The sequence below is a fragment of the Triturus cristatus genome, chromosome 10 (assembly GCF_964204655.1).
Source record: "Triturus cristatus chromosome 10, aTriCri1.1, whole genome shotgun sequence".
Classification (NCBI taxonomy): Eukaryota; Metazoa; Chordata; class Amphibia; order Caudata; family Salamandridae; genus Triturus; species Triturus cristatus.
The window spans coordinates 535,532,179-535,547,178 of record NC_140593.1 but is presented as its reverse complement, the minus strand read 5'-3'; the positions used below and the strand labels follow the sequence as shown (position 1 = coordinate 535,547,178).

At 40.3% G+C, this 15,000-nt stretch overlaps 1 protein-coding gene across 9 annotated transcripts in view; it reads right to left on the bottom strand.

The window, feature by feature from the left end:
- Positions 1-15,000, bottom strand: part of KMT2C (lysine methyltransferase 2C) — a 1,736,691-nt gene that overhangs the window by 1,196,100 nt on the left and 525,591 nt on the right. For all 9 annotated transcript variants that reach the window (XM_085632007.1, XM_085632012.1, XM_085632004.1 and 6 more), the window contains exons 14-16: positions 13,610-13,729; positions 11,090-11,206; positions 489-590 (exon numbers count right to left, since the gene is read on the bottom strand). In XM_085632007.1, coding sequence (XP_085488133.1) covers positions 489-590; positions 11,090-11,206; positions 13,610-13,729 — 339 coding nt within the window. The remainder of the gene's footprint in view (positions 1-488; positions 591-11,089; positions 11,207-13,609; positions 13,730-15,000) is intronic.

Below are 15,000 nucleotides of genomic sequence, written 5' to 3'. Positions count from 1 at the left end.
GAGCACTGAGCTTCATCTCCTTCAATATGAAGAAAAATAAATGAGTCAAAGGTAAATAACTGCAAGGCACAAACACACTATGGAGTCACAGTAACCGCCACATCATCATCTAATCATCACAGCTCCACCTTTATCTCTGCATCTGTGGCAATGATACATGCCCTTTCTACTTAAATCCAAAGATGTTTTGATTAATTGTGCACAAGGTTAATAATCGGTTCATTTGCAGCGCATAGAGAGCTTTGCTTAAGTATTGGCAACTCGATTTTGGTTTTATTGAGTCAAGCGTACATTTCTCTGTATTGTTTTTTCCTCTCAGCACCTGAGATATATGCTAATAGCAATAAATACTAAGAAAAGTACCAGGATGCTTTAAGTTTAGACACTGGAAATCTGCTTAGGGATCACAGATCACACTGTTAAAGGAAAGTAATTCCTTTTACACAAAATAGGAGACAGAAAACAAACACATTTTGATATGACCTTACCTGATATAAAGTAAACCTGTCGCTGCTAGAAAACATGACAACAGTATTGTGCATAGAGTTTTCTTCTTCATCCTTGATTAAAGACATATCAAAGGGATTCAACTAAATTAAGAAAAAGGTTAAACAACAAAATGTTAATATAACCAAGCTACTGCATCTTAATGTAAACACAATCAGATACTTATTTGTACTTGCACAGATCACTTTGTGTTCTAGAAAAGATGCAATCACCGTTTTGTTATATCCTTTACTGACTGCTATTAGTGGTTTTAGGAGAGAAAAAAGTTAACTCCTTAGGAGCAAGTGGACAACTCCCGACATGACGCAATTTTCTTTCTCTCTTTCTACAGCAACACTGTGAATAAATGAGCCACAATCTTTGGGTTTCACCTATCTAACTGCTATATCAATTTCAAAGGGTGAGGCAGAGGAAAATAACAGGCAACTATATTGAATGTATCAAAAGAGACACTGACACCTCCATGGCAAAATAAAGAGGACATTAGTCAATGAAAAGCAATGCAGAGGCTCAAACAGAACATTCAATAAAAAAAACTGTACTCTAAGCTAAGTTCAGCTTCCAAGAAGGAGGTACAAAGGGATTAGGGGGAATGACAGTTAATTACCTGTAGATGTAGATCTGAGCCGAAGGAAAGATCTGAATTCACATGCTGTGCATTATTCCACCATTTAGTGGTTGGGTTCAGATTTTTCCTCTTTCCTCCTTTTTAGGTCTCGCCTGACCCAGCGCATGCGCTGGTCTGGCGAGACTTATTGAGAGGGCTCCAAAAAGTGCTACCAGGCCAGCCTAGAGGTACAGTGCATGTGCGCGGGCGCCGCGCTTTACCGTGATTACTTTCACTTTCACGGCCGCTTTGATGTGTGATCGCGATCGCAATCACTTTAACTTTCGCGGCCGCACGGCCACTTTGCATAGCCAATAGGTCTCGCTTTTGGGACCTTATAAGTATTTAGTTATGCAACTGTTGCATGGCTAAACACTTATAAGGTCCCAAAAGCGAGACCTATTGGCTATGCCAATGCTTGTTTTTTTTGTGCTGTGGGCATCGTCTGCCCCCTATAGGTGGTATGCTTGCTCCTTGCGACATCAGACAAGGGGTCCCAGATTCTTTTTTTCCCCCTAGCCATCCTGTTTACATGTTTGTTTGGGATTCCATACTGCGTGCATATATTTATAATCCCTCTTTAAATTATTTACAAAACCTTATTTCTGGGGAAGTGAGAGGGTTACCTGTGAATCCAGAAAACCCTTCAAGCCACAATGCTACTTATTCAGGCAAGTAACCATTTTGTTTTGGACTGTGAATTTTTTATCGATGCACAGGATATGTATTGATTTTGTAGTAGTATACTTTTTGCTTGAGGCTGTATTGAAATGAAATTGTGCTTGCAACCAGATGCCTTAACATCTTTTAGCCCACGTGTGCCTCCTTGTTGACTAACAATGTTTTGTGAAGATCTGTACTGACAACCAATGCAATCAATCAAGTATTTATAAAGTGCGGCAAATCACCCATGAGGGTCTCAAGGAGCTGGAGTTGCAAACTGCTTTGTGGTGATCTGTTCATTTGAACATCCAGGTCTCAAGTTCTTTCCTGAATTGCCCGAGCAATGAGTAGTCCTGAGGTGCAGGGGAAAGTCGTTTCAAGCTTTGTCCGCCAGGTGTGAGAAGGAAAGACCTCCGCTGTTGCCTCAGCGGATCCAGGGGATGTCTGTGAGGATCGTAGGTGTCTTGTTGGTTGGTGGAAGGTCATGTTTTCAGAAAAGGAGCACTCAGAAGGATACTCTAGATGAGGTTTGGGCAAGGAAAGGTATGAACTCAAGCTGGCCTGCCTAAAACAAATAAAGCCAGCAAATGGGGGGCCGTGGCTGCAACCCCAGGGGGCGCAAATGACTCTTCAAGTACTTGCAAATAAGGAAGGCCTGGAAGTGCAACTTTATTCAGCAAATGGAATGCCAGAAAACGTGAGTTACAAAGACAATGGCAAGCAACAGGCAGAATGCATTCCTGGGTCAACTTTCAGAATGGCGCCAAGATGTCTTTAGCAAACATTAGAGCTGCGCTGTTTGGTAGGCTGCAACCTAAAAACCTGAAGATGGCGACCACACACATGGGCTTCTGGGACCCCCAACTGGGAGTCCATAGCACCAAATGGGAAAAGAAGATACACACAAAAAAGGCTACATAAAAGTATTCTGGACGCAGCCACTAGCTGGCGGAATAGTGCACAGAATTCAAATCTGGAAAATACTCATGCTGCAAAAGTAATGTGAACTGAATTAAAAAAAATTTTTTTTTACCTCCAAGCAATCAAAGTAATAATCAGGAATCACTATGACGAAGAGCTCTGCTACAGATAAGGGCCTTGTGATCACGGAGGTGGGGAACATTAAAGTCTATGGCCATGGAAAACTTGGAGCAATTAGTAGTGGGGATGTTGATCTTGCTTAAAAAGCTTACCCCATTGGTTTAGTTAATATAAGTTCTGAAAACCAATCCAACAAATTGTTCAATGGTAAATTGGCTGATCTAAAAAGAAGCCGGCACCAACTTGAACAAAGGTGAAGTAAAAATGAAGTGCTAAGTACAAGGCACAATGAAGGAAACATTGGAGGGTTTACCAAAACAAAAGGCCATAAGAAATGCCAAAAACCAGAAGTAAGACCAAAAATACTTCAGGAATAGCATAAACTAGGCACCAAATAAACACAGGGCGTCCTTTGCCATATTCAAAAAAATTAATGAAATAGAATTGTTATAAAAATATTGCAGTGCCTCTCAGTAATAATGCAATAATTTAATGGCTTTCAGCAAATCATAAATCACGAAAATCCGAAACACCATTAGGACCTCCACAGTTACATCTTCTAATTCCTTCACTTGTCCACCACACGTGCAGAGTTGATCATGGCAGTCACATCTTTGGAAGAGGAAGTGGTAATGAGCTTAGCATTGGCAACGCATCTCACCTGTATGTACCAGCCTGCATATAAGAGTTTATTACAACCCCATTATGTGTCTAACACACATTAATGCATCCCTTCTACCACTTAAGAAAACAAGCATTGCTCTTTTTCATTGAACACACAAGGAAACATGCAATGATTCCTGCACTTTACTGTCTGATTACCATCCTTCAATATCACAAAGAGAATGGGGAACCAAATTATTTTCTATATGATCATTAATCAGGATTCAGGCCCTCAAAAGGCTCATGAATTGGCTGAAGATTGGATAAAGAGCAATAATCAGCTAGAGAAATACAACTGTTCACGCATTGCTCAGAGGTGTGGAATTCCTATAGCCTGACCCCCAGGACATTGCTTGGTGTCAACGACAACAGGTTTTCATGTGTACTTTCTCTTTGGAACAAGTAGGTCCAACCCACTGCAGCATAAACAGTGTAGGGCATTGTCTGCGGTTAAGGTAATATTTGTGTCCATATGGTAATGCTGTTCAAACTTGTATTTTCGGGTCATTAAAGCAAAGCCTTCATTATTAAGGTGGGTGCTCTAAGGAAATGTTATAGGCTCGGACTGCACTACTGGCAGTGGTTCTAGTATAGAAATGTGTGCACATGCTTGCTAAGTTTAATAAAAGGCTACATAAAATGCTCCAAAAATGTTCGCTGATTAGATGCAAATAATTGCAGAAGCAACATAGATGATTCTTTGCTGTAAAGTAATTTTCACAAATAAAAAACAGATGGGGGGGGCTGGGGACTATTTATTTGATTTATTTGATTTGTAAAGTGCCCGAATCACCCCAACCGGGGTATCTCCGCGCTGTGACTGCCAGTACCAACCAAGGGGAAGATGAATCAGAACAGCATTGTTTTCAGCATCTTTCTGAAGACCAGTAAGTTTGTGAATTGACGCAAGTGGATAGGAAGTTGGTTCCAATAAAGTGGGGCCAGGTGGTAGAAAGCTGTACCACCCATGCGAGCTAGCTTGAAGCGCAGGATAAGAAGGAGAGCGTTGGAACCGGATCGAAGGGGCCTAGATGGTACGTATCTGGCCAGCTTATCTGTCAGATAGCTGGGGCCCATGTTGGTCAGGGATTTGTAAACCATACAACAGTTCTTGAATTTAATTCTCTTTCGCACCGGAAGCCGATGTAATTTTTGGAGTAAAGGGAGGGAGGCAGTTCTGGGAGGGGCATTGGTCACCAAACGGGCCGCTGTGTTCTGGACTAATTGCAGTTTGCTTAGGGAGGTTTCTTTGGCTGAAATCAGCAAAGCAATGCAGTAGTCCAGGTGGCTTAGGATCAAGGCCTGGACCAAGGTTTTCCTTGTAGAGAGTGGTAGGAGGGGAAAGACCCTTCGAAGGAGGCAGTGTGTGTGATAGCAGGCCCTGGCAGTAGTGGTAGCATGCTCCTCCAGAGTTAGTTTATGGTCTATCCGCACTCCTAGGTTCTTCACCACCAGTTTAGGGGATGGGGTAGATCCTAGTTCCTCAGGCAACCAATTAGGGGACGATCTCACTGCAGCTTCTCCAGACAGCATTATTTCAGATTTTTCTGTGTTAAGCTGCAGGAAGTTTTCTCTCATCCAGAGCACTATGACTTCCATACCCTTCGAAAAGGTGGTCTGAATATTGAAGTTGGATTTATTAAAGGAGAGAAGAAGTTGGGTGTCATCGGCGTAGGAGATTGGAATAAAAACTAATTTCCTCAGTAACCCAGCCAAGGGGGTAACACAGATGTTGAATAACATAGTGCTCAAACAGGAGCCCTGAGATACCCCCATGGTAACTTTTGTGGTCTATGAGCGAAAAGGACCCAGATTGATGGTCTGGGTTCTATCGGTTAGGAAATTGGCCATCCATTTTAAGGCATTCCCTTGGATGCCTATGTCCCTGAGTAGGATCTGGTGGGAGATGGTATTGAATGCTGCAGACAGGTCAAGCAGCACCAACAGTACTGCCTGACCATTGTCCGCTAGCATTCGGATGTTATCAGTAACTGCCACCAATGCTAACTCAGTACTATGTCTGGGTCGAAATTCCGATTGTGAGCGATCAAGAGGATTCAACAAACTCAGATAAGTACTTGTTGATGTGCTTCTCCAGAAGTCTGCTATGTAGGGGGAGCAAGGAGACAGGGCGGTAGTTAAAAACATCTTCCGGGGGGGCTTTAGGGTTTTTCCTAATAGGGATGATCTGTGCAGCCTTCCACTCAATAGGGAGACTGCCTTCCTTCATGCAACTATTAAGAATGGAGCAGATGGGAGCAGCGAGTGTCTTAGATAGCAGAGTGGTGGTTTTAGCAGGGATAAGATCAAGTGGGGACCCAGATTTAACTACTTTTAGAAGAGATTCTACCTCCTTCGGTATGAGAGCCGGGAATTTCTCCAGTTTTAAGGTATCAGGAGTAATCGGAGGATGGTCTATTTTGGGGCCTGTCTGGGAACTGTTAGCCGCAGTAATCTTATTGTAGATTATTTCTTTTTTCTGGGTAAGATGATTTGCAATGTTATCACACAGGGTTTGGGAAGGGGCCTCTTCGGTGTTGCATGCCCTAGGGTAGGTGAACGACTTTAAAACCTGATATAATGTTTGTGGGGAGTTCTCCACTAGTTCGAGTTGCATTGCAATATGCATTTTTTGAGCGGTTTTCAGGTTTTTGTGGTATTGTGCCAATACATACTTGAATCTTTTATTATCATGCAAGTCATGGGAACGGCACCAGTGTCGTTCAAGTTTTTTGCAGTGACTTTTTTTGGTCCAGAGATTGGGAGAGTACCATGGTATCTGGGGGCGTTTGGTGGATGTAGGATGCTGTTTCAGCGGGACTAAGCGGTTAATAGTGGATTTTATGCTGGCCGTGAAGGAGGTTAAACGCTCCTCCATACTGTCAGAGTTCTGAGGTGGTATGAAGGTGTCTTAAAACTTGGAGGGTGTGAGTTTGTGCCACTGTCTGTACATCCTGGTAGGGGATATTTTGGGTATTATCTTTAGGGCCGGTAATTTGAAATTCGATCAGAGAATGATCTGACCATGTCAGAGGACTGGTTGCTCCACAGATAATATCCGGGGAGTTGGTTAAAATTAGATCCAACGTGTGCCCTGCTAGGTGAGTGGGTTCATTGTTCATCTTAGTTAGAGTATGGATAGATCTGTCAATAGTGAAGAAGCTTCTGTATTAGCAAGATTTTCACTGTGCACATTGAAATCTCCAAGAAGTAGGCCAAATCTAGTCGAAATAGCATGAGGAGAGATGAGCTCCATGAGTTGGGGGGTAAAATTGGCGAGTGGTCCTGGAGGCCGGTATACGAGGGCACCTTTCCAGCTAAGTTGTGGATGCAAGTCAGCTCTGAAGACTAAAATCTCCAGTGTGTCATCGCATAGTTGGTCCAAGATGGAAATTTTGATAGGGTCTTTATAGATGATAGCTACTCGCCCTCCCGTCCTATGGGGTCTACCTAGTTTTATTGTTTCAGGTATCATTTCTTTAAGCATCATTTAGTAAAATGCATTGATGAATGCTAGTATTTACTAAAAATATTCATAATAGAAATCAATGTAAGTAGTTTCAACAAGAGTATGGGAAACATGAAAATAAACAAGAATTGGCAAAGCTAATAGGTCTGACATTGGTGGTCGGACTTTTGGTTTTGTCAATGGGTGTCTTGTTTTGACATAGTTTTCATAGTTTTCGCAAAAACATTGTTGTGGGATCTGTCGGGCCCTTACCATTAAAACAAACATTGGCAAAAAGCAAAAATATTTTGGGGTTTCAAAAGCACAAACTGCCACAGTAGTTCCTGGCACTGAACAAAACAACTTTGTGTGCAGACATGCCCTTGTGAAAGAGCAGAATGCGGTCACTCACAGTGAAGTATGCTGATTGATAGAAAGACAAAAGGTCTTGGTTAACCCCGGATTTAATTTGGGGCCCAATTCTTAAAGAAAGTCACAAAAGTGCATCCATGGTATAAGTCCTTGCATTAGTGCAGATTTACGCCTTTCACGAATTCACAAGAAGGTACAGAAGTAGGCCAGGAAATCGTACTCCTAGAAAATATTTGTGAACTGCATTTTAACCCAAGCAAATATGCATGCGTAGATTTGCTCATGAGAAAATATTTTGAACGTTTACACCAGAGGTCTCCAACCTTTTCTGTAATAAAGAGCTAATTACATTCAATAAAACTCATCGAGAGCTGAGCTACTAATATTATTAATGATCTAATACTGACCACAGAAATTACATTAGTTGCCACCATATGCGAAATTACTATTTACGCCACAGTGCACCAGCCATGATTGCCAGCAGTAATGTAAAAAAAGGCTGTCAATGTGGAATGCCTGTATATGGGTAACATATAACAGCAATAGCTGCAATGCCGCTGGCACCAAGGTAATACGATCTGTAAAAAGTCTCTCCAATGCCACTTGATGTATCACTCAAATATCCGCTTTAAATATATTTTAGAAATTTAGCCATTTTTCTCCAAATATCACTTATTAGTGCTGAAAATAAACATACATTCCTTACGAATGTATATACTCTATTTTGGTATATGTATATTAATTCAACTAAGCAAAAGCTGCTGAGCAGACTGGCCTCCACACCAGAGAGCTACTTACAGATAGCTGGAGAGCTACCTGTAGATCACGAGCTACCTGTTTGAGAATCCTGGTTTACAAGTTCACTTTACATCCAACCACTTTTCTTCCACGCTGGAAGACGTTTTACCTCTGCCCTTGTCATGAATACATTTCCAACCTTTCTCAGTATGTGAAAAGGCTAGAGAAGAAGTAGTGAAAAGCCCTAAAACATTCAAGTGAGTTAGTTTGCACAGACTAAAAATGGTTTTTCAACCCTGGAACCATTGGTTATCGCTACCTCCAGCCCTAGTATGCAGATCTTTGGAAAGGTGGCAAAGTAATGGAATTGCAACTATTGAAACCCTACTATAGTATGAGCTATGGCATAATCAGAGAGGCTGTTAGAGCTCTCATAAATTGAGATTGCTGCCATAATTTGTTGCCACAGTACATGGCTGCAAAGTGGCAAGTGTTTTTTCTTTTTTTTTTTAACAAGCAAGTAGATTGATGAGTAACCGGTCTCATGGACAAGTATATATTTAATAAATTGATGAAGAGATAGTGATCGAAACAATACAGCGATTGGGGTGAGGATTGCGCGTCGATCGTCGAACTGGAAGCTGTTCGGAACCGGAGCGCGAAGATCACATCCGAGCCCGATGGCGGAAAAAAAACAATCTGAGGATGGAGCCGAAGCCCATGCGCAATACCATCCAAAGGAGGAGTCACCGACCTCGTAACTTCCAAAGACTTTCCAAGAGGAAAAACAAACTGCAAACATCCGGGCCCAACACCAGATGGCGATCTATGCAAAAGTGTGTAATCTGCAGCTCATATGCCTCGAACATATGTTTTAGTGAGGGAAATCATTGATTACTTGAAATAGAGTGAAGATACTTTTAAACTGTAATATATATATTTTTTTTATATTCAGCATAGGATACAGTAAGTGGTGTGGCCTAATGGCTCGGGCGGTCGACTTCCAAGCCGGGGAACTGGGTTCGAGTCTCGGCATGGACGCTCAACATTCTGTGATTCTGGGCAAATCTCCTAATCTCCCCGTGCCTAACAAAAAAAAGCATTGAAAATGCAATAGGTCTCGTCTTTTTTTAAGTTAAAGCCATTTGCTTTGCTATACAATACCACTAGCAAAGCAAATGGTTTTAACTTAATCAAAGGCGAGACCTATTGCATTTTCAATGCTTGTTTTTGATAAAGGGATGAGCCTAGCTGCTGCTTTCTATGTAGCCTTTAGTGGTGCAAGTGAGGTTTTAGGAAGGCCCACCAGGGTAGTTCTATCATAGTCTAATTTCGATAGCACAAGTGCACGTACCACAGTTGTGAGGTCTACCGCTGGAAGGAAAGGGTTTAGTTTCATAGGAATATGCAATTGATGATTAGCTCCTCTAGTGATGGCACTGATGTGCTTTTGCATGGAGAGGTCTTAGTCCAAGGTTATCCCTAGAGATTTGGCAGTCAGTGATGTTTGGGGTGCAATTAAAGGCAGTGAGAGACGGGAGCCAGTCTTTGACGTTAAAGGTGGTGCGATCAGTAAGCATTGAATTTGAGATGGTTGTGGGTCAGCCAATGCTTCTTTTTTGTCAAAATGTCATTGAAGGTATGGATGACCTCAAGGACGGTGATTTTCATGTAGAGTGGGGTGTTGTCAGCATACATGTGGTAGGAGATGTTGGAGGATTTGAGTATTTCAGTTAGGGGCTCCCTATGTAGGTTAAGCAAAGTCGGGGAGAGAATAGTGCCTTGGGGTATGCGCTGTGACACAGGAGCCTGACCGGAAAGAGTGTGATTGATTATGATGCACTGAGATCTGTTGTGTACAAAAGAAGAGAACCATTTCAGCATGGTGTCAGAGACCTATCCCGTGTTCCAGGGATTTTTCGCTCTTTACCCATAAAGTCCCAAACGTAGAAGAAAAAATGCAAGTCACACCATCTTGCACTCCTCTACATATCTGGTTTTCAGAAATGTATGGGTTAGGTAGGTTTTCCTCACGGCCACCTGCACCCAGTCCCATATACTGCAACTAGCCACATCACCAGAAAGGAAACAATTGAAGGGCAAAAACTTGATGTTTCCTTGTTGTGTTTTGTGGCCTTTCCAGTTTGGTGCAAAAGGCCCAGCCACACAAGTAGAGTACCATTTGTAATCTGGAGAAATGGAGGAACATAGAATAGTGGAACATTAGTCAACTTAATGTCTCTCCATTTTGAATTGTGAGCCAATGTGCAATAAAGAACAGATTTGCAAAAAGACCTTTGAATCAAAAACTTAAATTCAGAATTGTATAAATGACCACTATTCCTACACTTGTCATTTTGGGCACATTTGAAAAATGGAAAGCTTTATTTCATATCCATTTTTCATTAATTACATTTTACCATATGTATTCCTGCATGGTTGGAAAACAATAAAAAATGATAATAAGCAGCTCAGAAGATGGCTTTGGGTATAGCGTTCAAGAAAGAAAATATATCCCTGCGACTGGAAGAGTCTAACAGACATAACAGAATATTACTTTTGTAAACAAGCCATCAGGGCACACAATTACAGATATAAATGTCACATATTTGATATTTTCCTACTTTCAAGTAGGTTTTGTTATTGGGAAAACCATGAGCAGGCTACACAAATGACTCCAAGCTGAATAATAAATTTGGTGTAGAAGTTTGTGAAAAAGATCATGACGACTTAAGCCGGAACTGTCCCAAACATCGAAAAAGGGTTCCACCCCACGAGAGTGGGTCTCAGCACTTTAGAGATTAATTCCAGTCATTTCCTCGCCCCAGAATTTGTGTTACTGAGAGTCCCATGGTCCGTGGGTCCCAGAAACGTAGGGTCCAGAAAAATAACCAGGATTAGAAGTTTTTGGGAACAGCCAATGTGTAAACCTCAATTCTTGTTTGTTTTCTACAATTTGTAATAAACGATTAACACAATTATCAACATTACTAATAAATACTTGTCCACTTCACAAACCAAATACTTTTATGCAAATAAATAGGTCTTACCCCTGGAAAAATAAGAGCACCCATTCCATTTTTCAACTTTGATCGCCCTCTTCCACCTCGTCCTGAAAGTGCTGAACCACGTGGTCTTCTCTTCCCTGGGAACCCAGAACCACGACCCTGCATAATTTAACACAACACATTAATATTTGTAAATGTTTTGTTGGCTGATACGTAACACTACCTAATTACAATATTTTATAGAGCAAACCAGGCCAAGTCCCAAAGGGTGTCAGAGAGCTGAACAGAGAGGATACAATCTGATGAGAATAGTAGATTAAACTTTAGACTAAAATTCCCACCAAGAAAGAAAATACATTAATATAAAGATTGTATAAGGACTTACAAGAAAGAATAGCACAACATATCCATCAACAAAGAAAGGAAAGGGGTTTTAAGTAATAGTCAATGTGTAGAGTGATAATCTAAGATGCATAAAGAGAGAAATGAACAGCATGATACAGGTTCTTTTGTTGAAAATTGGGCTCTAATATCACCTAACAGAGGAGAGGGAATGGTTAAGGGGAGACTGCCTATCAGGGGGTAGAATTAACCCCTTCAGTGCCCGCCCCTTTCCCCGCCCAGTGCCGGCCGTTGCATTAGCGGGCGGGGTCTATGACGAGCTGGACTCGTCATGGGCACAGCGCCACCGCGGCCCATGACGAGTCCAGCTCGTCATGGGCACTGAAGGGGTTAAAGACATCCCTGTCAACATACCAATAAGTGTCAAAGAAAGACAAGCCGAGAGATGACTTGAAGAAAGGCAGGATTGGGTTATTTTGGAGAGAAGGAAGAAAGAGCAATACAGTTTGGATAGAGGGATTTATATTAATGAAGGCGCAACAAAACCAACCATTTAGTGCTACAAAAGAAACACTGATCTACAGAGAGCAGATTACCTTGCATAAACCCATCATAGTTTTTTATAATAATGCAGTCTCTGTGCAGGAAGTCATTGAAGGCAGATAATGACAGGTGTTGTGTATAAAGAATTGAGTGGCTGAGGCCTTAATTGCAGCCAGGAAAACCTGAAGTATAATCTAGAAAGGACTCGGGCTTGAACTGCAGACAAATTACTGAAGTGACTATTTTTGATGCCATTCACTTCAGCAGTTTGAGTGGATATTCAACCGATATGGTTATGATGTTAATATAGAATTGAAGTTGCAACTTATTATCACAAAATACAAGGATCTGGTGCTACTGATGCTTGCAGGAACAATTCTTAACACTGGGAATATCATTCAGGATAGGATAGGAAATCTGAATAAACAACACGCATAAAAACTACAAAGTGTAGGGAATCATATGCTTGAATGGTAAAATATTTACTGTATTTTATTTTGAGTTGGAAAGGCTTTCTTTTAGACATAACCAACTGACATTTCATGAAGTATAAGTTGCGAGCAAACCCAAACCTAAAATACTTCTATCTAGAAAAGTCTACAACTATCGCCAGAAGCTAAGAATTGGTAAGCTAAGTCAAGCTAAGAATTGATTGACACAACACGATTGATTGGCTCCCCTCTTCTCCTTGGGCAAGGCTTGTGATCTATAGAGGATCAGTCATAGGACAGGACACACAAGATCCTAGCCTCTGCTCAACAAGTATGTTTTTCTTTTTTTCCATACCACAACCTACAGAACAAGTTAATTACATTTCTAAAGGGTTTTTAACTGAAACTACTATGCAGACATCTGTCTGGAGTTTTCTGTACTCTTTTGCAAAGGAGAATAATGTAGCAGATCAGTCTTTCACCTGTTGGGATGGAGTCAAGATTGATTTACTGATAGTCGACCCTTCTCTTTAGTGGTACCATCAGCAAAAACGAACCATGCCATAGTACACCACTGAGAAGCAAAACTTATCACTGTGCATCCACAGCCGTCTGGTCAACTGACCAACTAAGACCTAACAGAATGCTTGATTACTGCCATCAATGACAAACCGATACAGGGACTTGCCAGCAAACCACAGGTATTTTACTATAAAAAGTACTGCTCCAGACAGAACACAACCACCTGAAACATGAGAAAAAAATCTTCTCGATCCAAACACCAGCATACAAATTAGAGATGTTAATATAACCAAATGTGGCTGCAAAGTATATACATGTGTATGTGCTGCACACAAAAGCAGCTGTAAAAAGTAACATGCAGCGGATGGAAACATTATAATAAAAAGGTCACTACAGTGAGGAAAAAAATATCCTTGTCCAAGTAATGTATCCTAGTTTATTTATATCACTTAATTACATATGCAATCCGTTTAGAATAATTGGAGGCTAAACAAAGGGTCAAGATGGAAAGAAATAGTGTTTTGTTTGTTTCTTATAAAAAACGAAGTTAAGCATCAGAGATTGTTTTTCATTATTTTAACATTTAATCTTCAGTACATGTGAAAGTCTAAAACAAGTTAACAATAGTTTAGGCTCTTGCAATTCTATCAAATTTGTAACTGTACAGAAATCTTAAATAAATAATGAAAGCACTGTATAAGTGAAAATAAATGCACGTATTTACCACTTTGATGCTCCAAATGGCATTGCTGAGAAGCTGTCTGGTTTTAAATATGTCCCGACCTTCTAACCCATCTGGGGACCAGGAAGGTGGGCTCACAGTATTATTGATACTCCAAGTGCCCTACGATACGGCGGGTGAGAAAATATATGTATAAAACACAGCAACATAAAATCAAAGCAAGCAAATTAAGAGCCAAGCAGCTGGCAGACATCTAGGACATAATGGCAAATGTTATCCATGCCTATGATTTAGCACAAATATTCTTACAATTATACATTTCTAAAGACGTTTATCAACTGAAAATGGGAGAATTTGGAATAAAATAACTGAAGAGAAATGTCTTTCCATAGTCAGTGCCTTAACCTCCTCAGTAATAGGAGTAAAAAGAAGAAAACAGCAATTTAGGCCCTTGCAAAATTTTTAAAATTTCCAAATTTAACGCTCATTCAGCAATTTCATGTCGTTTTTGCCCAAAGCACTCGTTCACATATAAAATGTCCCACTCAGACAATTTCTACTCAAAGCTGTCTCCTATTGGGGAATCTCAAATGATTTATTTTACGCTAACTATGCAAGATTATTTTTTTTTTAAAGTTGCAGGCTGTAAGAGCAAACTACGTTTCATGATAACAGCTAATTTCAAGTAATTTCATTTCAATTTTGGAAAAATTTAGAAAATGTTCCAAACTACAACAATATTTTTAAGAATATGAGTGTAATTCTTGGAAAAGAATGAAAGTGTCACTCATCTTCAATCTACATCATTTAATCAATATTAGAAAGATGCTCCATTCTTTGAAGCTCTCTATTGAAAGCTAATTAAAACAAATAGATATTTAAACCAGAGTGCGCGCTGACACAATGGTATTCAGATTGTGAAGAATCAAATCTACAAAATTGTCAGCCCTAAAATGTTCAACAACTGTTTATTCACTAAAGAACATAGAGCATGGATAACATTGAGAGAATTAGGCGGCTGATATTTTAAGCAAAGCACGAAAGTGCAACGTCAAAAACAGCAATTTGTTGTGAAAGCATATTTGCGCTACACTTCAAAACATCTCTGCCACACGAAGGTTAATGAGAGTAAAACTTGGGAAGTAAATACAATATGAATTGTTTCTACACTCTCTACAGCTAATCAGTATAGATGCAAAGTACATATTACTATATTTTTGCCAATAAAAGAAAACTAATCTTTTGCACCTCATTCAAACCAACACTGTTTTTAAAAGAATAATTTAATTGATCAGTAATTTTCGGGACATAAGAAAAATCAAAATTGTTCAATTCATTATCGAAGTAATTCTTTCCTACAGAAAACCAAAATTCAGCATTAAAGGAAAAGCATTATATTTATATGTGGAAAAAATATCAATAATTTCAACTAT